At 43.8% G+C, this 21,254-nt stretch overlaps 1 protein-coding gene across 8 annotated transcripts in view; it reads right to left on the bottom strand.

Annotated features, from left to right (window-relative positions):
* The window catches only part of dmd (dystrophin), a 140,019-nt gene that overhangs the window by 16,877 nt on the left and 101,888 nt on the right, over positions 1-21,254 (bottom strand). For all 8 annotated transcript variants that reach the window (XM_029524226.1, XM_029524185.1, XM_029524216.1 and 5 more), the window contains 31 exons: positions 19,890-20,000; positions 19,630-19,803; positions 19,136-19,291; positions 18,889-19,059; positions 18,625-18,804; positions 18,352-18,474; positions 18,091-18,261; positions 17,815-17,937; positions 17,595-17,729; positions 17,355-17,507; positions 15,338-15,508; positions 12,679-12,801; positions 11,906-12,078; positions 11,304-11,439; positions 10,611-10,786; positions 10,290-10,437; positions 9,956-10,081; positions 9,713-9,862; positions 9,434-9,532; positions 9,106-9,205; positions 8,838-9,007; positions 8,564-8,681; positions 7,947-8,158; positions 7,623-7,777; positions 7,336-7,525; positions 5,016-5,188; positions 4,771-4,927; positions 4,542-4,653; positions 3,227-3,495; positions 3,002-3,148; positions 1,009-1,072 (listed from right to left, as the gene is read on the bottom strand). In XM_029524226.1, coding sequence (XP_029380086.1) covers positions 1,009-1,072; positions 3,002-3,148; positions 3,227-3,495; positions 4,542-4,653; positions 4,771-4,927; positions 5,016-5,188; positions 7,336-7,525; positions 7,623-7,777; positions 7,947-8,158; positions 8,564-8,681; positions 8,838-9,007; positions 9,106-9,205; positions 9,434-9,532; positions 9,713-9,862; positions 9,956-10,081; positions 10,290-10,437; positions 10,611-10,786; positions 11,304-11,439; positions 11,906-12,078; positions 12,679-12,801; positions 15,338-15,508; positions 17,355-17,507; positions 17,595-17,729; positions 17,815-17,937; positions 18,091-18,261; positions 18,352-18,474; positions 18,625-18,804; positions 18,889-19,059; positions 19,136-19,291; positions 19,630-19,803; positions 19,890-20,000 — 4,666 coding nt within the window. The remainder of the gene's footprint in view (positions 1-1,008; positions 1,073-3,001; positions 3,149-3,226; positions 3,496-4,541; positions 4,654-4,770; positions 4,928-5,015; positions 5,189-7,335; positions 7,526-7,622; positions 7,778-7,946; positions 8,159-8,563; positions 8,682-8,837; positions 9,008-9,105; positions 9,206-9,433; positions 9,533-9,712; positions 9,863-9,955; positions 10,082-10,289; positions 10,438-10,610; positions 10,787-11,303; positions 11,440-11,905; positions 12,079-12,678; positions 12,802-15,337; positions 15,509-17,354; positions 17,508-17,594; positions 17,730-17,814; positions 17,938-18,090; positions 18,262-18,351; positions 18,475-18,624; positions 18,805-18,888; positions 19,060-19,135; positions 19,292-19,629; positions 19,804-19,889; positions 20,001-21,254) is intronic.

Raw genomic sequence — 21,254 nt, 5'->3', positions numbered from 1 at the left:
TCTACTCACTGAACACACGTTTCACTGCAGACTCCACAAAGACAAACAAGTCCAGCATATGTGCAGAGACCAAAACATCACACGCAATAAAAGAAACATCTTTAAAGGCGTATTGTATGATTTCTATTACCCACAAGAGATGACACACATTCTGACAGCTGATGGACAAAATAATCAGTTTATCTACACAACAGTATAACAAATGATATTGGTGGAAGAAGAATAACACGTCAACTTTACAGAATATATATATGAAGTTCATTTGATTCAGTGAAAAGAATTAAGGAGGCTGTGGATATTTAAATCCATGTTCAGTCTCTTTTCCTTTATGTCATAATGTCAAATGCTGGTCCTCTTGTCTTTCTTGACAACCTTCCAGACATAACTTTTTTGTGTCTCCTTTTTTCTCTGAGACAATAGTGATGTGTTCTTTTGTTGTGTGTGGTCCAATAATTACTGTGCAGGTGAACTGTAATTAAACTGAAGAGCAGTTTGATGAGTGTTTCCAGGTGGACGTAAAAAACAGCAACAAAAAACAAAAAACCTTTTATGTGCGATGTAAAATTTATTCCACCAGTTACCTTTTGTCCTTTGTTATCTCCTCTTTAAATGCCACCAGTTTCCACATTACCTTAGTCCTGCACTTTAAATGCTTGATGATGTCGAGGACAGAGTATATCTGTGTCTTTATTTAAACTGCAAAATCACTGAGGGTGAAGTCCTTATTTACAATGACATCACGTAGATAAAAATACCAAAAAACACATAAATTAAAAACAGACCTTTAAAGCTTTTCAGCTAAAGTCTGATTAAAAAGTTGTTAAATGTCACCAAAAGGCATAATACACTAACAATGTAATATATAACGTCATATATTAAAGACAGGATGGAGTCTGAGTCACTGCTGTGACGATACTTTACATCAATTAATGTGTCAGCTAAATAAATGCATTTAAAGGCTTCAGTACATAGATCAGGCCTCCAACTTTTAAGTTCAGCTTCACTCACCGTGCAACAGGCCGAAGTCTCTGTGAGCATCCGTCAGCTGCTTCAGATGCTCCTCAATGGAGATCTGACGGAGAACGACAGAAGGAAACATATTAGCTCGATCAATCAATCAATTGACAGCGATATTGGTAACAGGATGACCAGATGGAGGGAGAGTCATGGAAAAGAAGATTAAGAGGCATGAAGGAGATAACTGAATGTGTACTGGGGCAATTTGAGAGGCTGCATGACCTCTTGCCCCACCCCATTTAGTTGCAGCAGTTTATTGCCCCCCTGTTTTATGTCCCAGGTGTTTTTGGACTCACAAACCAGCGAGCTCTAATGTTCCCAGGCAACACGCACACACAGAAACTGATCAGTGACATATTTCTCTTCCTGGAAGTCAGAAAGTAGAAAATTAAACTTTCTTTAGTAGAAGTTCGGTTATTATCCAGACCGGAGCAGACAGATCTGGCCGTTCCTCCACCAACCAAATGTCGAGGTGTGATTCATGGAATGAGATTATGAGGATGAAAATATATCGGTGATGGCCGGCTCTCTTTTTTTGTCCTTGGCTTCAATGTGACATGAAACCGAGCGATGAAATTACCTTTGAGTCCACCTCACCCAATCCATTCCTGCCTGAGTTGTTTTTCCGCGTATCCATGGTAACCTAATTAGGGTTGTACAAAACAAGAAGAGTGGGACTGTTGAGGAGGAATTTGTTGCAATTACTGAGATTGCACCGCATCCCCTCGCGTCAACCAATCAGGTTTCAACCTTTGAGGCATGAGAGAACACATGCATGTGTGTGTGCATGTGCACTATAATGCACACACAATTGCTGCCAATCAGTTTGATACTGCTGTTAAATCCTCTCTCTGTTCAAAGAAAAAAAACAAAACAACATCACATTTCTCATTTTAAATGTGTGAGCACGGACAACAAATACATTTATGTTTCTCTGTCATAAACTTGTGTGGACAAAATCAGTTTTTCGGGTTTATTTCAACGTTTTTTATGTAAAAATTTCCGGACACCTGGTCACTCCAGAAAGTGGCATATTTATAAAAGCAGCACATTATTATCGTGTGATCGGCATGTTGATTTGACACTGTCAGGAGCAGGACGTATCTGAGCTCTAGTTTGTATTTCAATGATTAAAGCACATATCAGATCCTATCTTACACTGTGTGTGAGTGAGCATCTGGTCAGGTGCTGACTTCAGAGAGAGCAGCCGTCTGGTCCTGTCACCGTGATGTCACCGCAGCCCATCTCTGATCGGGACTCCTCGACATTAGTTGCTATCTCTGGCAGCCGATTGGCTCAATCTGTCACCTGCAGTAACAATCAGTGTCTGGCATCCAGCATGGCTGCCACTGGATTTATTGAGACTGATGGAGGCACAAACTGTGTTGCCTCCATAGTGTGGTGTTTGGACTATTTGGTGGTTTTATCTGAAAATGTTCACATGCAGGCTCACTATCCCAGCACCTATTATAGTAACAGAGCTTTTCTTCTGAAGCTGAGGGTGTTAAAGGTCATTTCAAAAACTCTGTTAAATAAACATTAGATTACACTCCAGCAGCCTCAACAAAAGATGTAGTTACACATTTACCAACCTGTGAAAAAGACAACCTGAAGAGCAAAATGAAACGTCTGGGTGTAGATAAACTCCCCAATACGGGCAGATTCCAGCTCTAACTTTCAGTCTGCACCAAAATACCAACAATCTTTCTGCATTTCAGTGTTTTCAACATCAGCAGCTAGTTCACAGCGTTGGTGACCCGAGTTATTACACCAGTGAATTCAATGACCTACTGCTTCAAATATTATTCTTATTAATCTGCTACCACTGCTATTTGCATACAGGCCAATAAAATAATCTAGACTAGGTGAGACAATTATAAAATAAAAACGCAGTGGCGCATTTATAGAATTTCAAGTTTGCAGCCTCATTCAGAGTTACATGCTGCACAGGCTCATGTGTGTTTCTGTGTGTGCGCAGTTGTACCTGCAGAAGCCTCCAACGTGTGTTGAGATCTTCGATGCGCTCCAGGTTGCTAGGCGACAGCTGGATGTCGGGTGGACCAAAAGTAGATGCCAAGTGGTTCATGTGAGTTACGTCATCTTTAATTGGAGCAATCTCTTCCTGGAACTCCTAAAGACACATTTAAAACCACGTGTTTTCTCCAGGATCCACTCAGGTCTGCCACCTTAATATCATCGTTATTCTGACCTTCACTCTGTCGATGTGCTCCGGTAGTGAGTCGATTAGCAGGTCTCCAACCGGTTCCCAGGCCTCCTTCACCATCTCTGCCTGTCTCAGCTGCCCGTCCAACAAGTCCTCCGCCTCTTGGAGCTCCATGAGCCGGTCCAGAGCCAGCTCCAGCCTCCTTTGCCAGTCGGCTGAGTCGGCGTTGAGCTGGTCCCATTTCGTCCTCACATCACTGGCTTCCTTGCGCAGAATTCGCCCCACATTCTGGGCACGCTCCTCTGGGCTGATACCTGGGGATTATGGGAAAAACAAGTTTCTAAGACCCTGAAAAGCTCTAATCTAAAACTTAATCAGTTCATCTCTGAGGCCAAGTGAAGATTTTCTCTGAAGAAACTGAGATATCAAGACACCATAAATGTTTTTAGGGCGGTCACAGTGACTCCGACCTTGGAATTGTTGCACTTGAACACAGAGGCATGTTGAACTGCTGCTACATGATGGTTTAAAATAAGAAGGGCTGCTGCACTCGTATTTCTTCCTTTTGTTAAAATAGACATCACTGTTGCAGATGTTAAGCATCTTTCAGTCTCTTCAGTTTAATTCCTTTAGAGGTCTGCTCTGACTGTGTGCTGTATGTTTTCACTTCAGCTCGCCTCAGCTGCAGATTGAGATGTGCCCATTTTGGTTTAAGAGCCTTTTACTTAAACAAAACCACAAGCAGGAGCTGTGACAGAGCGGACCAGCCCCTGAGAGACAGAAACACTTATATGTCAAACCACTCAGGCTGTTTGTGGAGTGATGGGCTTTCTTTGAGGAGAGCAAGCTGAATTTAAACCGAGTAAAATGTCAGACACACTTTGAAGGTCAAATTGCTGAGACAGAAAGACTTTCTAAAAGGAAATGGTGTTTGTTTCCCCTGGTGCAGTGGTGATTAGCAGCTGGAGTTCACCCTTTGTCTCTCTGCTCTGAAAGGTTTTAGTTAAAGTCCAGCTGGTAACCGAGCTGCTGCCATGAGGCCAACGAGGCCGTCTGAATGTGAGCTGACCTGCATGTGTGCTTGTTACCAGGCTGTTTCTAGGTCCAGAGTTCATCGAGTCACTAGGAGACGGCTCAGTGTTGGGGCTGATCATAGTCCTGCTGAAGGGCTCCTTAATTACTGAGCTATTCCATGGATTTACATTTCATTCTACACTGTAATCGCAGGTATGAGGTCTTTTCTCTTGTAAATGAAGCTCTGGTAATATAACAAACATGTATGAACCGTGTGTCTTCCTCACTCGTGATATAAAAATGGAAACTCAACATGTTGTGTGTCTGTCTGAGGGGTCAGAGGTACCTTTCTGCTCAGGTGATGGGGATTCTCGGGGCAGTTCAGATAGAAACACTCCCACGTCGTCCAAAGCTTTAGTCACCACTGGCTCCTTGGCTCTCAGATCCCTCCTGAAGGCCTGAGGAAACATTCACACGCAGGAAATTTCATTTTGCAGACATTTTGTTTATTTTATTTTCCATGAATTGCAGAAATGTTGCAGAAACAATTCCTTCGTCTGTGTGTGTCCTCCTACCCGGTGTGTGTCCAACTGTGCCTGGACTGCAGGAACGTCGCCCCCTACGGGCGGCTCCTTCTCCAGCTGTTGACTTTTCAGCCTCAACCAGTTAAGCAGTTCCTGCAAGGACATGTGGAGCCTCTTCCACGGAGCCATCTCTGAGTCCAGGTGGGCCCTTGAAAATCACAAGCAGGTTTTACAGATTATTACTCATTTCAGATTACAGACCAAAGCTTTTTGTTTCTTTCCAACTTTCCCCTCACCTCATGCTCAGGGTCTTGTTGCGAAGCTCGTTCCAGCGCTGGCTCATGTTGTCTAGACGTTTCTGGAGATGAGCAGCATCCTCCGAATCCTCCAGAGAGCTGAGGATCCTTTGGCCATTCTCATCCAGAGAATGATACAACTCTGTGTGGTTGTCAATCTCTGCCTGGAGGTCCTGGTAACACAAACACACTGACTCACATTTGTGTCCTGCAGATTTAGTCCAAGTCTTTAGTATCCCTTAAGAAAGTCCCCAAAATGTGTTTGTGTTCAGTTCCCAACTCCCAAAGTTTTACCTGAACCACACACACACTTCATTTTGTTGGTAATAGCGGCCATCTTTCAGAGTTTAGTAATGGGATCAAGAGCTGAGAGAGTGATTTACTCTGCAGGATTGAGCCATAATGCAGGACATAATGCTTTGTGGATGGAACCGTCTGTTGCACTGAAATGTCAAAATGTGTTATTCAGTCGGTTGCGACGATAGCGGTGGTCCCTCCTGTGTGCTTTTCCAAACCCAAGTCCATTACTGAAGCTCTTAATGATACTGAAAGGACGATAGAAGGGAAGCAAGTACTTAACAAACCACTTTTAGCAAAGTGAATTTCTATCAGCACCTCCTGTTCAGAGATGGTGAAAAGAATACCAATAGTTAAAGAAGTAACAATAACAACCATCTTTATTTTTAACTGGCAACCTAAAGTTTGATCTCAGGAATGTCTTATAACAAATCAAACAAAAGCAATGATTTGGACAATTTGTGAGGTAAAAAAAAAAGCACCACTACGACCTAATTTATTTTCCAATTTCTCAAACCTCAGAAAGAGTATTTTCCTAAATCTCCCCTGCAGGATAAATGAAGTGTAAATCTATCTATCTATCAGTCATTAAGGAGCACTAATAAACGCTCCATTTGTTGTCTTCAGTTGAAAACATCCTGTTAAAGAAAGTTGCACTCACTGGAAGTTTCATGATAAATTAGACATCATTAAATTTTAATGACACCTGGAATGAAAATTGGGTCATTGCACCAAAGAACAGGACACAAGAAGAGAACAAAGAGAAAACACTGAAGATAGTGAAGGGGAACGTGGTTTTAGAAAGGGTACTGGTGTTTTTCCTGTAATCTGAACCATCCCTGCGACCTCTGTTGTAATATTGTCTTATACATGTTGAGAAGTCTTTTTACCTCAAATGATTTGTTTTAGGAGAGATTAGAGACATTAGTTCACTTTTCTGGCTTCTTTATGAAGTTTTCCAGCAGCTGAACATCTGAGTCTACTCTCACATCAACTCTGATGTGCAAGACGAGAGGATTCATACCAAAACCAAACAACGTTTAATAGTTAGAGAATGGAAATAATAGAAAATCCAACAATTAAATTCCTTAATTTAGGATAAAAAAGAGATTTTCTTTCCCAACCTGAACATGGTAGACCTTCCTGCGCAGCATCTTCCAAAGTTTACTCTGTTATCCAACAGATGTCAAGAAGAAGCATCATCTGCTTCTTCTAGTCCCGGTGTAACTGCATAGAAATGCCCTCAGTTTAACCGTGTGTGTGACAAAGACAGATATTTGGAGATGAGGAGGAAGGGAGGGAGTGACAGAGAGAGATGGAGGGAGAGTTCACACAAGGAAAGAGAGAGGAGAGGGAGAGAGACTTTGGTGCATTAAGTGACGAGTATGCTCATTTTCCAATTAAACGTTATCTGAGTGCACCGTAGCAGCGTGTGCGCTCTCGCTGCTTTAATTGGACACAGAAGATTATTTTAGCACCGCATACAGTGCTGCTGTTGTGCTGAGAGCTGTGTGGAAAGGAAGTGTGTAACAGTGTGTGTTTCCTTTACAATATGTGTGCGTGCATGCAGCAGAAAGAGTGTGTGGGTGCAGGGTAAGGGCCGAGGGTCAAATCATGTTCTCTTGTTCTCTTGCAGAACAGAGGCTTCCCTTCAACACCCACAATGCAGTGGGGGGACTTGTGCATCTGTACTCCAAGCAGCTACAAACCAATGAAATTGGTTCTTTCTGCCATGACAAGATTCCTGTCATACCAACCGAGTCAAGGAGTCTGAAACTGGACGTGGTGGAGTCGTTCACCCTCATTTCCTGTTTAACAGCTGGATTCAACTCATTTAAATTCAGAATTCAACTCATCTTAAATTTCATTTTAGGCTGATATTTTTTTATTTCTATTTAAATGAAGGTGCTGGGGCCACCTAAGGCCCTCTGGAGGTCTGCAGCCAGGAGTCCTCAGGCTGTCTACATGTGAATAACAGGGATGTTATGGTAGTAATTAAAGTGTGTGTGTGGGGGTGCTCCACCTTCCACTGTGCCAGCAGGTTCCTGGCGGCCTCAGGCTGCTCCTGCAGCCTCTCCTTGTTGGTGGCATCGATCAACACGTTGCAGGTGGTCTCGGCCTCGGTCAGCCAGCTCAGGAACTTCTCCAGGTCCAAGTAGAAATGCTGCAGCAGCTTCAGGGCCGCCTCCAGAGCCGCCTCCCTGTCTGAAACCCTGCAGGGACACACAGACGCATGTCACCATTTTCTATCTTCATGATCGGGTTTGTGGGGAAAAGGTGCTTGAACGTGCATCACACGTGTGGAGTTACCGTTTGTTGATGTGTGTCCAGGTAGCCATCATGTTGCCGTTGACATGCTTGACCTTGTGTGTGTCGTCATTGGCGTACAGCGTCAACAGCTTGTCAGCCAACGCATTGGTTTTATCCACCTGACCCTGCCACTGCTGCAGCTCCTTCACAAAGAGCTGCAGAGAGGAAGGAAAGAGTGAACAGGAGGATTCACAGGGACCTTCGACATGTGAGTTGACTCATCCTCAGTACGAGTGTCATCATTTGAGCCATCTGTTTATGAACATCACATGAGGTGGAAAAATTATTCACGTATTGACTTTAGTGCCAACTCAGTGAGCCCACCTTCAGCTCAGCGTGTTGTTTCTTCAGGGGATCCACCCGGTACATGATCTCCTGCCAGGACTCCATCCTCTCATTGGATCGCCTCAAGATTTGGTCCACCCCCTTCTGACCTTCCAGCCAATCGCTGGAGTCCTGCAGCATGTTGTGAAGCTGCTTCGTCCTGTCTGAGAGCTTCATCTGAGAGTCCTCCCAGTGTGTCTGCAGCCTGTCAACTGCAATTACACATACAAAGAAAATGTCAAACACAGGAAGTCCTTTAAAACTACGACCATCATTTCTGTTGCTGAGCTACCACCGAGTTTGAACGCTTTTTAAATTCTATCCAAATAGTGACAGTTGCATTAAAAGTCAGAAAAACACCCACAATATCAAGGACAAAAACACAGATTATAAGAGGAGAGAATTTGTTGGAGACTCTAGCAGCAGATGAATTCACATTTCACAGTTAATTCCAACTGATGACTCAGAAATATGGATTTGTTCAGTGCCATATAAAGTCTGATAAATATTAGAGCCCAGACTTTAATGTGCATCATATTTCTGTTCTAAGGCAGACTGAACTGTATGCTTTGTTTTTCAGGCTTTGGTTCAGGTTGATGTTGATGTGTGAGACAAACCACGCTCAGTGATGGCGTTACGGGTCTCCTGATTGCTGGTTTTGTTCTTCAGATTCAGGGCTGCAGTAACCTGTCTATCCAGGAGGGGGCCCCGCTGGTCCAGCTCCTGTTTGGAACTCTGAAAAAAAAATAAAATAAAAATAAAAAATAAAAAATTTCTTCTTTCTTCACAGCAAAATATGTCAGTGACACACATTTATAATTCAGGCTTCCAGATGAATGAAGAATTAGCACCAGACATGGTTTCGTCTTGTCTGGTGTTTGAGGTCCCGACCTTCAGCTGGCTGATGTTGTCGTTGATGTCATCGAGGTCAGCCACCACCACTCTCTTGTTCTGCACCATGTTGTCCAGCATCGTCAGCCAATCGGTGAGCTCAGCCCAGGATTTATTGAACTGACCCAGCGCTGCAGAGTCAGGCTGTGAACTTCCTGTCAGACTTTCATCTGGGACAAATACACAAAGTCATTTGAGTCACTGCACTGAGGTCGATGCTCTGAACTGAAATACTGACGAGCACAAACTGTGGAAAACTGAGACTTACTGGCTTTTTTAGCCACCAGGAGAGCAGCCATTCTCTCCTTATGCTGCCGGATCAGCTCCAGAATCACAATCCAGTCTTCCCTCAGCTTTACATACTTCACCTGTCGCACACACAAACACAGTCAGTGTTCAGCTGTACAAACGCAATCAAAGGCTTTTATTTTGACAGTCAAACATGAGTGGATGTCAATGATCTTCAGATGCGATGTTCTCTGATATTTATTAATGAAGCAGCTGATGAAATGTTTGATGGTGAGATGAAAGGAGATTCCCTACAGAAACAGACACACAAAGGCAAAGTTTCACATTATTTCAGACCGCTTGCTCACCTTGTCAGGTCGGCTGGGAGGAGCGTCCACGTACAGATGTTCAGCTCGATCCAGAACCAGCTCCACCTCTGGCTGCCTCACTTGAACTTCCTCAATGAGCTGAAGAGACAAAGAGAGTCGACCCTTTATTCTAAATCAAGTATCTTCTTTTATTTTGGTTTATTTATCCTACTTCATGTTTTATTCTCCTTCATGATTCTCCTCTCTCTTATTATTTTATATTGTTTGTTTTAGTGCTTTGCTGTGCTGGTTTTATTGTTAGTTGTGTGTATGTCTTACCCTTGGTGGCGGCTCTTTGGTGCCGTGCTCCAGTTTGGTTCTGGTGCTGGACGCCCAGACAGACAGGTCGTCCACCTGACCCTGAAGCTTCTCCAGCTCCTTCAGCAAACCCTCAATCTCCAGCTGACGCTCTGGTAGAGCCTTGGACACCTACACAAGCACAGCGTGGTTTAGTCCCCAGCAGGAGACGCTGACAGGAAGATGTGGTCATGACACACCTCTGTCACCATGGTAATTGCTAACCTGAGCCCAGCGAGTGTTGATGATCCTGATGTCTTTCTGTCTGTCGACAGGAAGTGTGATCAGTTTGTTCCTGGAATTCAGATCCTCCAGGGAGACCTTCTTGGCAGGAAGTTCTTCCACACGAGCCTGAAAGACACACAATAAAGATTCAATTTCAGTTTCAGATCGAACGTCTTAATGGAAGTAAAATAAAACCCCTTCAGTAAAATTAAACACACAGATAAGAGAAGATTATCAAAAAAATGTGTCTCGCATTCACACTATTGAAACAGCTCAATTAAATCACACACTCACTCATCGGTTCCACAAACACACACCACCAGCTGTGCTGTACCTGGACTTTATCCAAAGTGTCTCTGATGTGCTGAGGCTGTGCGGGCTGAAGAGGGATGGCCAGGACGCCCTCTGCCTTGTCCAACCAGCCCAGCATGGAGCCCATGTCCTCCTGCAGCGCCGAGGCTGCTGTATGAACCTCTGCAGACCTGCATGAGGGCAGAAGGAAGGAGGTTAATGTTCACTCAGTTAATAAGGTGGAATAAACGCAGTTTACTACTGAAACCTCAAGAATTTCAGTCAAGACAGGCATTTAACATCCCCAAACAGAGATCTTTCATATGAAGGACCTGCAGAAACAAACACACACACAGACACACACCTCCTCTTGTGCTCGTTGAGCTGCTGGCAGGTGTTGACCCAGCGAGTGTTGAGAAGCTTGAGTTGCGCTCGGAGCTGCAAAGCATCATCTGGGGTGCTCAGCTGGCTGATGTCTTCACCTATAGAGTTCACTCTACCCAGCACCACTTCCTGGAGAGGCATGGCCTCCGTCAGGTCCTGCACACAGACACACACACAGAGTGGGGGATTCATTGTTTGGTACTCCCTCCATAAAACTGACAGCCTAAGAAGTCATCATTGTGCCACAGATGCTGATCTGAGTTTCTATCTGGATGATTTTTGGCTTGAGACAGGAAAGAGACTGCTGGTTTTAATGTGAGGCTGAAGAAAGCTGTGGAAAACTGCCCAACAAAAGAACAGGAGGCTGCGGTGACAAATGAGGGACTTGTGACGGGTCTTCGATGCCGGTGTGAACCGGACTAATCTAATCCCTGGACAGAGCCTTGGGTTTTTTCTATGGACAGCAGCCAGGCTGATGTTTTTAATGTGATAAAAAAAAATGTTCCCCAGCTCTGACCTTCCTGACAAACGTGGTCTGAACAATTGTGACTTGCTCAAGGGCACTTCAGCACATTAGTGGACACATTAGTGGATGAAGAATGACTCATGCAGGACTGGAATACACTCAGCAGCTTTCATTTTCTTTGAATAGAAATGCTTGTGTGTGTGTTACCCTGAGATGTTGTCTATGTGCTGCTGGGTCACTCTCAGCCAGTTTCAAAGTGCTCTCAGCCTCATTCAGCCAGTCCTCCAGATTCTTCTGATCCGAAACAAATTTCTGCCACTTGGAGTTGCAATCCTGCCAACGCCTTGATGTACACATACATGAAATCACACAAACACACACTCAGATCAATATGAAAACAAATTTGCTCATACATAATAAAGCTCATTAATCCCTTTTCCACTTAATCGGTTTGTTGGAGTGAGGACACAACTGCAGAGCGACGCCCTCACATGTATTTACAGAAACACACACAGATGCAGCAGAGGCAGAAGAGCTGTTAGCAGCTGTGTTAACTGATAAAACACATCTGTCTGCTCTCATCCTCGGGTTATTGCTTCTGCAAGTTGCAGCTTATGAGCTGTTTCTAGATCTGAATTTAGTCCTCCCGGAGTTAAATTCATTCACACTGCATCAAACCAGATGATCTAGAGAGAGCTGCAAAAACATTTCTGTGAGCACAACTGGAAGATCCAGATCCTGAAGGGAAAACTTCCAGAAACAAAACCAGCTCTGTGCCTGAAAGTTTCTCCATCTCCATGTCTCCTTACTTCAGCCTGTCCTGGTAGAGCTTGTTCAGTTTGTCCCAGCTGGTGTTTAGGAGGGTGGCGGTCTCCTGGATCTTCTCTCTCTCCAGAGGTCGGGCACCTGATACCATTTCCTCCCTGCGGGCCAACGCTCCCCCCACTGGGTCTCGCAGCTTGTCAATTCTTCCTTTCACTTCCTGTGTGTGACAGAGAGGGTTAGGAGGAGATCAATTAATGTGAAAATATAAATTTAGGGTGCAACCTGGCCATGAGACTGAGAGAGGACTCTGGGGACTAGAAACAGGGAGTAGCTGGACTTTGTCCAAAGATAACAGGTGCTGCAGCATAGCACCTCTGCAGCCTTTAAGTTTTTACTGAAATATAAAAATCAAAAGTTGTGGTTTTATATTAAGTGGTGTTGGACCATGAAACCAGCAGAGACTCCTGAGAGCAGCGAAGCCACATAACGTCACACAGCACCATAAAATGACAAACTTTAACTTCTGACTGCACAACATGTCCAGTTAGCCTTCACCTTTGTCTCATTTCCACAGGCTGGAGTTTCACGTTAGACCAACACTCCCACTTATCAAAGAAGTAAATCAGTTTACTGTTAATAAGGCATTATGTGACAGAGGGACAGTTTTAAAGTTATATATATAACAAGAAAAACTGTCGCACATTAAATATAATATATCATTTATTATAAGTAAGGATTTGTCATTTCTTTAGTGATGACGTTTTCAAACCTTTTATGGATCTTTTAATATTAATACAAGATGTTTCATGTTGCTGACCTTCAGGCACTGATCTTGCTGAGGCAGGTTATAATAAGCTGCAGGCCAATATTCAGGGGAGTTCAGCTTGAAATCCGTCTCCGACACAGATCGCAGCAGCACCTGCAGCCCTGTCAGGTACTCCTGGACGGACACACACACACACACACACACACACACAAACAGGAGGGTGAGGTACCGACACGTGCACAAAAACATTAACTCCATATATGAATAAATATTCCTTTCTCTTCATAGATTACATATTTCTAAAATAATCTTCCAACATAAAAACCTGTATCAATGACTGACATCCCCCCAAAAACACCTTTATCTTTTTTTGGGTCTTTGATTAGGAGTCCACTCTTGAATATAAATCAATTTTAAATTTCCTCTGACCACACCACACATCCACCAGCATGGAAAAATAAATCTGCCTCCATTCAAGTCCTTTTTAATTACCCAGAAATAAAACACACAGTCAGATTACTAGCAGCCTTAATGATGACTGCTGTTAGCTAATGAGTCAGCTCAGGGTTCGCCTGGTGGGACCATGACAATAACTGCAGCACTGGAGAGGAGTGAATGTCTCTCTGTGGGTGTTTTCTGCTGCTATATCATTTTCATTAGCAATGAATCTCGGGAGGACACATTTTCTCCAAGTTTCCATTTGAGACTAACAACAAAACAAAAAGGTTTTGTCAGTTTTACTCTATGAACTGAGACAGAGACAGTGTAATTAAAATACACTGTCATAAACTGGAGTAAACCAGTTTAACACATTATTATCTCTAATGTACTGACTACTGAATCAAAACAAAGGCCCAAATTAATACCTGTTATTTGTGCCTAAACAAACACCCACTTCATTATTCATCTGGAGCCCCTAAATGATGAGAGCGAGAGACTCAAAGCAACAACAGCATTTAATTTCCAGGTGAGATTCACCTTCAGCAGGAAGTTTGGTCCAAGCTGTTTTTCTCATCATTATCCTCAATCACTGCAGATGAGTTGTGTTTTTGTGTGTCTCTCCCTCTCATGCTCTGGTCTACGTCTCTAACTTCAGCAGGACTTGGACTGAACACACATCTGCTCTGTATTCGATTATGTCAGACCGTTGGACAAGGACAGACGGCGGCAGTTGGACCGTGGCACATCCTGGATGCTGTCACAGTTCACGGCTTCAACGGCTGAGAGGAGCGAAAATGTGCTTGTCTAAATTGTGTTTTGTGTTATTTTTTGCCACTTCTTTGAAGTTAAATTGTGTTTTTTATATTTTAATTGAAATATGAATGTAAACCATCATTTATCTGCAGAGCTCACTGGAGGTGAAGGAACGACAGGTAGAACTTCATCCATTTTGCTGTGCAGTGTAAAACCGGACGACGGCCTGTGAGGCTGTGGGAAACTGAGTGCCCCTCTCTTCCTTACAATTACTGCTGGAAAGTCCTTGAGCAATGAACTGAAGTGGCTGAACAGAGCGAGTGGAGCAGCAGAGCGACCTAGCAGCTCTCCGGTTTACTGTGACAGCATGACCGAGACAACAAGTGTTCAGTCAGCGCTCTCCTGCTAATAAGGACGACATCAGATAACACAAATCGCCTGACGATTCCTCTCAGCACCTGAAGAGCAGCTCTCAGTCCAGATGTGTGTTTTGTCCAAGCAGTTTATATCATACAGTGTAAGTCAGCACATGTGACTGGCTAACAGGATACGTACATCCTCAAGGACGGGCGCATCAGGGAACTGCGAGGGTTTAATGTGATTGGTCGGCAGCGAGGCGTGCAGTGACAGAGCCACACAGAGGAATCAGATTCAAACGTGAACGTGCATCACATGAACACGTAGGACATGTAGATGAGGATGCAGCAAAGAAAAACAATAAAGCTCAGGTTTTAAATAAAGGGAGTATCTGATTTCAGCTCATTTTTAAACCTTAACAGATTCAGTGGGGGAGAATAGCATTTAAATTGCTCTAGCTTTCATATTAATAATAAGTCAAATGTAGCTCATACTTTACGATCATTGGAAATATTCCAGATTATTCTCATAACCAACAAACCCCATGTGCAGATCTAAACCAATAATCTTGATTTATCTTATTCATTTGTGCCATAGAGCTCCAACTATTAAAAACACTTTATTGAATAATCCAGATTTAATTTATTTGAATTCAACATAATTTATTTTGGCATCACACATAATCCTTCTTACTCTAACACTCACACTAATTTCTCTGGAGCATTTTTCCACCACTAAAAATAGTCCCAAAGAAAATCAGCTCCTCCTCCTCCTCTTTCTGTGACATAAAAACCACAGGATGCATTATTGGTTTCATTCTTTTCATGGGATTTGACGACAATAACTAAACTATAGAGGAACTCCTGCCTTAAAAAAATAAATAAATAAAAAAGTCACACCCACAGCAGTATTAACCAAACATGGCCTACCTGGGATTACAGCCCAAACTCTGACTAATGTGTGTGGATTTAGAATAAGATGTTAACTGAGTTGTTATAAAATTTCATGCTAACAGTTAATAAAAACACCTGAAAGGGGCTCACACAGCGTCCAGTTAAGATTCAGAGGTAGTTAGTATTATTAGTTCTGTGACCTTGTGGAGCTGGTAGTTTTCTCAGTTAGTACTGTACAAATACAGGTGGTGCCTAATGAAACTCACACATTGTCTTTTGAAGGGAATGAACTTGCCCTCCACCTCAACCCAACGTGTGTTGAGCTGTAGTTGGCGGGGCTCCACCAGATTGGCGGCTCCAGCCTCTGAGAGCTGATTGGCTAAGCCCTGCAACTCCTTAAGCTCCTCCTTCTTCTTCTCGAACTCTGAGCCAATTTCCTATTGGATGAAATCAGCCAGGTGGTCACTTGCTATTGGCTGAGCCCAAGGGGAAAGGGGAGGGGTTAAGCACAGAGAGGCATGTGGATGTGCTTGAACACTTACTCACGCACACACGTCCGCGCACGCACGCACGCACGCACGCACGCACACACACACACACGGACAATTCATAATAAAAATAATAAATCAATCAGCGTCACACATTCAAAGACATAAAATACAATGGGAACTGCCCCTGATGATCATCTGTGACATTTATCATGTTTGTATATTTATTCTTGGAGGTTAATCGTCAGACCTCGAATTCTGTATTTTCTAATCATCAGTATCATTATTAAGGCTCTGATCTTCAGAGCTGAGCTATTTTTTAAGTTCAGGACGCATTTTCATGATATACTGCTGATTATGCATCTTGCCTGTTGATTTAATGCTCAGACTGAGGGAACAGATGGTTTTTTTGGCCTTTTCATGAGTCTGCAGAAAAGAAATAGAACCAGATCCAACCTTTTCAATATTTCGGGGAACACTGAAGGAAGCTGCACTTGTTTTCTCTTTACTAACAACACTGAGGCTCATAGTGCTACAGAGGAAATCCAATAAACCTCCATCACAGCCCCAAAGGGCTGAGAGTGTTATGGTGTATCTGAAAATACGCTGCAAGAGGCTGAATTAAGAAGTATTCCAAAATGTGGTGGCCACTTCTTCTTTACTCTTAAAGCAGATTTGTACTTTTAATTCAGTTTTATCAATTTGTTTTTGTATTTTTCAAGGTGTTGTGTCGTAAATGCCGAAATTGAAATGAATGTAAAATCCAAGGGTTTAAGTTTTAGGACTTTTAGGGCTTTTTCATTCCTTTCACGTATATCATTATAATTACAATTTGTTTGAAATAAAAAAAGAATGATCAGTGCAGACAGTTTCTACTGTATTCAAGGGGGAAGACATCGCTGTCAAACAAACAAACAAAGAATCCATGTTGCGTGTTCATTCTGGACACTGATCTGTGAGTGTTGCTCCATGTAGACAACCCATATAAAATGAGAAAGTGCTGTAGTTAGGAGGCACACGCTGCCTTCAGACTTTATTTATATTGAGGAGGACGGAGGAACGTGGAGGTGAAAAAGAAACAGACAGACACAGAGTGTGAAATCTCAGTTGCAGCAATGACAGGTGAATGAGACAGAAGTCCACTTAGCGAAATGTCATAGTGATCATCTGAAAAGTAAAAGACAAACATACAGAGTCAGAGGGCGGGCAGAGAAAAGGTGGAGTCCGACGTTTTTCCAAAACACATTCAGACACCACAGAGATTGAAGACGACTTACAGAATTCATCTGCCATGACGCCATTTTACATTTAAACCACTTCTATGAGTTTCTATATATCGCTTTAATTTCAAGGTTTTTTTCTTCAGGAAAAAAAAAACAAAAAATGCTACCAAGTGCAAATTAACAGAAAAATCTGAAAGGAGCCATTCAAAATATCGGAGAGTTTGTTTACTTTTATCTTAATGTAAAAATGTAATTTCATCAGTAATAAACAGTAACATTAATATTTAATTAGTTTGCCTCAGTTCTGCATGAAAATTCTCTAAATAGATGTGATGAAAATGTTGCAAAAGCCTGGACATTAACCCTTCATTCAGAGAAGCGAAGGAGACAGGAGGGAAAATAAATGATGAGAGAAGATTAAAGGCCCAGAGGGAGCAGGATGAAGAGCAGGATGACGAGGACGACAGAGACAGACGACAAACAAACCTCCAGGCTTCCATTTTTTGGTGAAGTCCAAAAATAAACCTTTGTGTCTGTAATATGTGTGTACATGCATATTTATGTGTTGTCACCTTGACCCTTTCGCCCTCGGGGGGGTCAGGCAGTTGGTCCACACTGCGCTGGATGTCATCCAACCAGGCCAGCAGGTCATGTGATTTCCTCCTGTACTGGTACCACTGGGGGGCGATGGCCAACGCCTTCCTGTTCCTCAGCACACGCAGGTCCTACACACACAATTACAAACGCTCAGGTGTGTAGACAGGGTGTCATGACATTACCACTGTGATGTATTGGCGTTGTGCATTCTTTACCTTGACTGTCTTGTATTTGCTGTTGAGCTGGTTGTGTTTCAGTTTGATCTGCTCCCTCTTGTCTTGGTCCGGGACTCTTCTCTGTAGATTCTCTCCTTTCAGCAGTAAATCCTTCACTGCACCTTCTTCACAGTCCTGCACACACACAAAGTGTTTGTAAGTGCATGTATAATATTAAAGGAAAACAATTGTGTGTGTTTTGTGTGCGTGTGTGAGACACCTTGTCCTCCTGGAAGTCTTCCTCTTTCAGGTTTTCTCCCTGCTTGACTTCTTCCTCCAGGAGCTCCAGCCAGATCTGTGCTTCACTGTGGTACTGCTCCAGCTCCTTAGCTGATGCTGCCGTCTGCCACACAAACGCGCGCGCGCGCGCGCACACACACACACACACACGCACACACACAGAGAGTCAAAAGAACATCATTGATAGCCAAGAGAAAGAAACGTTCCAAGTGAAGTGAATACACATGGAGCTGACTATGTGACGGTCCGTCCCAACCTGTCCAGAGCTGATACGTTGAGCGATGGTGTCAAATCTCTGGTTGAGCTGCTCCACTTTGGGGCCGACCTGAGCCTGGCAGTTCTCCCCCCTGGTGGCCATGAGATCCTGGGCTAAAGCCCTCACCTCCTCCATCTTTCCCCTGGTCAGCTCCAGCTCTGCTCGCAGCACCTGCAGGACCAAATGCAGGATGAGTGAGTTTATTTAAGGTTTACGGTGAACGTCGTCACATCTGATGTGCAAACCGACACAAATATTAACCTTCAGCACAGCGTCGTTGGGTCCCTGGCTGTCCATGTCGTCCATCCTCTTCTCCGCTCCATCAATCCATCCATTCACTTCCTTGATCTCTCCGTCTAACTTCTGCATCTGCCGCTGGTAGTCCTGAAAAAGAGAGATGTGAGAGAGTTTGGCTTTCTGACGGAGAAACTTGCGCTGAGCTATTTTTAGAGACTTTGGTGTAATTTTAGCTCTGATGAGGTAAAGAGGAAAGAAAAAGCTACAGACTGATGAAGACAATTTTCTTTATCTGACCAGAAGCAGGTTGAGCCACTCTTCCGCTCTGGACGTGACAGCGATCCAGTTACAATGCAGCAGACTGACTTTGTCATCCACCAGGCTACCATGGCCACGTAAGACAGCCTTGAGGGCCTCAGCCAGGTCCACGACGGCCTGCAGCTGAGGCTGACGCCGCTCCGTCTCCCCGTGGATGGACTAAGAGACGGAGACAGAGGACAATTAAAACAATAACAGACGAAACAAGTCGAGCTCTGGACCCGGATGGGTTTTGTGTTTCACCTGAGCCCAGGACACCTCGGCCTCCAGGTCACTGGGCATCCCATCCACAGCAGAGCGGCGGGTCAGCTCGGCGTCTGTGGCGGCCAGCCACTCCGTCAGCCCGTTCAGCTCCTTACGTAGCTTCCTCGACAGCTTCAGACTCTTCTCTAGCTCCAGTTTACTCTCAGTGACCTGAAACATGAAACATACACAGTCAGCCCAGGCCGAATGTGGCTTGTGTGATCTGTGATTATGTGTGTGTTTTCACCTGTGCTCCCAGCTGGTTGTAGAGCAGTTTGAGGGCGGTCACTCTGTCATCCAGCTCTTTGGGCTGCTCCGTTTGCTGCCTCTGTACAATCTGTCTGCCTGTCTTTATCACCGTCTCCACCTCCCCTTTCACTTCACTCAGCACTTTATACAACTTCTGCAACACAAAGAGCAGCAGGCGCTTAATGCAACATCAATTCTTCATCCGATCCGCCATGTTTGTTTGTGTTTTGTTTATTTATTTGCATCCTGATTAGTATTTGCATTGCAGCAGCTGTTTTCCCTGGAGCCTCTTGATGTTGTCATTATAACCATATTCACAGCGTTAACACAACATATCTATAACCAAATGATGATAATAAACAAGAATCATCTGTTGTCTAAGAGATAAATATCTGCAGGCCAATGAATCTAACTATTTTTTCATTCAGTTGTCTGATTAGCTGTTTTCTCATTTGCTGTCAGATACTTTACCCATCTCATGGAGTTACTCACCATGCACTGTTCCAGCTGCGACTGCACCACATCCTGCTCCACACTGCGGATGTCCAGCACCCCCACCTGACTTTTGACCCCAGTCAGCACACGCTCACACTCGGCCAGCCGAGCGTCAAAGTTGGCTGGTTTCTGGAAGAGCCGGAACTTGGTCCACACATCTGCCAACATTTTCTACAGCAGAGACGAGAGACGAACACACATGAAAAGACAAAAACACCACAGCCGATCCACAAACAAAGGCAGATTAAAAAAGACACCTGAGTAACTTCTAGCTGCCCCATGATCCTCTGGGAGGGCTCTTTGTCCTGATTCTTCTTCTTCATGTCCTCCAGGGTTGCCTCATGGCCACTTAGCTCCGTCTGTATTTTCTATTAGACACACACATACAAATATACTTCAAAACAGACAAGCAATCCTAATAAATAATCTTCACTGATGCCTCACCTGTTAGAGCACGTACCATGAGGGCTTTGCCCTCACCTGACTCACCTGCCTCTCTTCCTGTTACTATCAGAATTAAGGTGAAACAGAATGACTGAAGTTAGTGAAGTCTTTCTGGAATGTGAAGCTAAATCAATAAAGTTTCAGTGATTTGAAGGCATACTCTCTAAACCAACCACAAGGGGGCAATAGGCATCAAGGAGAGAGTGTAAGTGTGTCAAACCCCTGACAGACACACAGACACACAGCATCACCCCCCATCCCCATCCCCAGCCCCCCACCCTTAAATACCAACTGCCCAGTAATCACAAATTTTCATCTACACCACCCTAATCCAATCACTCCCTCATCTTCCTGCGTGTGTCTATGTGGTGGTCCACAGTACTGTACACGTGGAGGTAATCTCCTCATCCTCTCTACTCTCACTGTCAAAACACAAGACAGACAGACAAGGCTGGATGTTAAAGGAAGAGATAGAAAAAAAACTGTGTGTTTGACTGTCTGTGTGTGTGTGTGTGTGTGTGTGAGTGGATGCTAATGTAGTCCTGTCCAAATCAGCTCCTGATTTAATTGGAAAGGAAGAGAGAAAAAGCATTTGCCATTCTCTCTTGGGTCCTTCTGCATATGTAGACAAACACACACACAGACAGGAAGAAAAAAAATCTGTCTCCTCCTTCGATAATAAATGTGAGAACATTTCAATAAAAACCTGCTGACTATCTGTTCAAGACTGAAGGTGGCACAAACATAAAGGTGACAGGAAGTCGTACATTTTTCTCATGGCGGCGAGCAGCAGAGCGTCCTTTATGACGTGTCCCCGTGTGCTTAAGTATGAAGTAGGACAGCGTGTGTGTGTGTAGGATCTGATATATTCAGGGAAAAGAGGGAATCTAATGCTAACTAGCTCCAAACAAGCTTTCAGAGCAAAGCTGTTCTTTCATCTACGACGCCAGAGACCCCAAACCTTTACAGTGTCTTTTAACGGTCCAGTTAAGACAATTAAACTACAAACAGTTACATTTGAAGACAGTCAGGTTGAAGTCTGGATTCAGTGAGACGTCCTTGTCCATATCTGATGAATTCTGCTTCCTTTTTAAATATGTGTGACTGAGTGCAGTGTTGTTTTCTTCTGTTTTATTGTGACAAACTTCAAAGTCTGAGTGGATCAGGGTTCTGCCAAG

Source organism: Echeneis naucrates, chromosome 2 (assembly GCF_900963305.1).
Source record: "Echeneis naucrates chromosome 2, fEcheNa1.1, whole genome shotgun sequence".
NCBI lineage: Eukaryota > Metazoa > Chordata > Actinopteri > Carangiformes > Echeneidae > Echeneis > Echeneis naucrates.
This window is presented reverse-complemented; position numbering and strand designations above follow the sequence as displayed.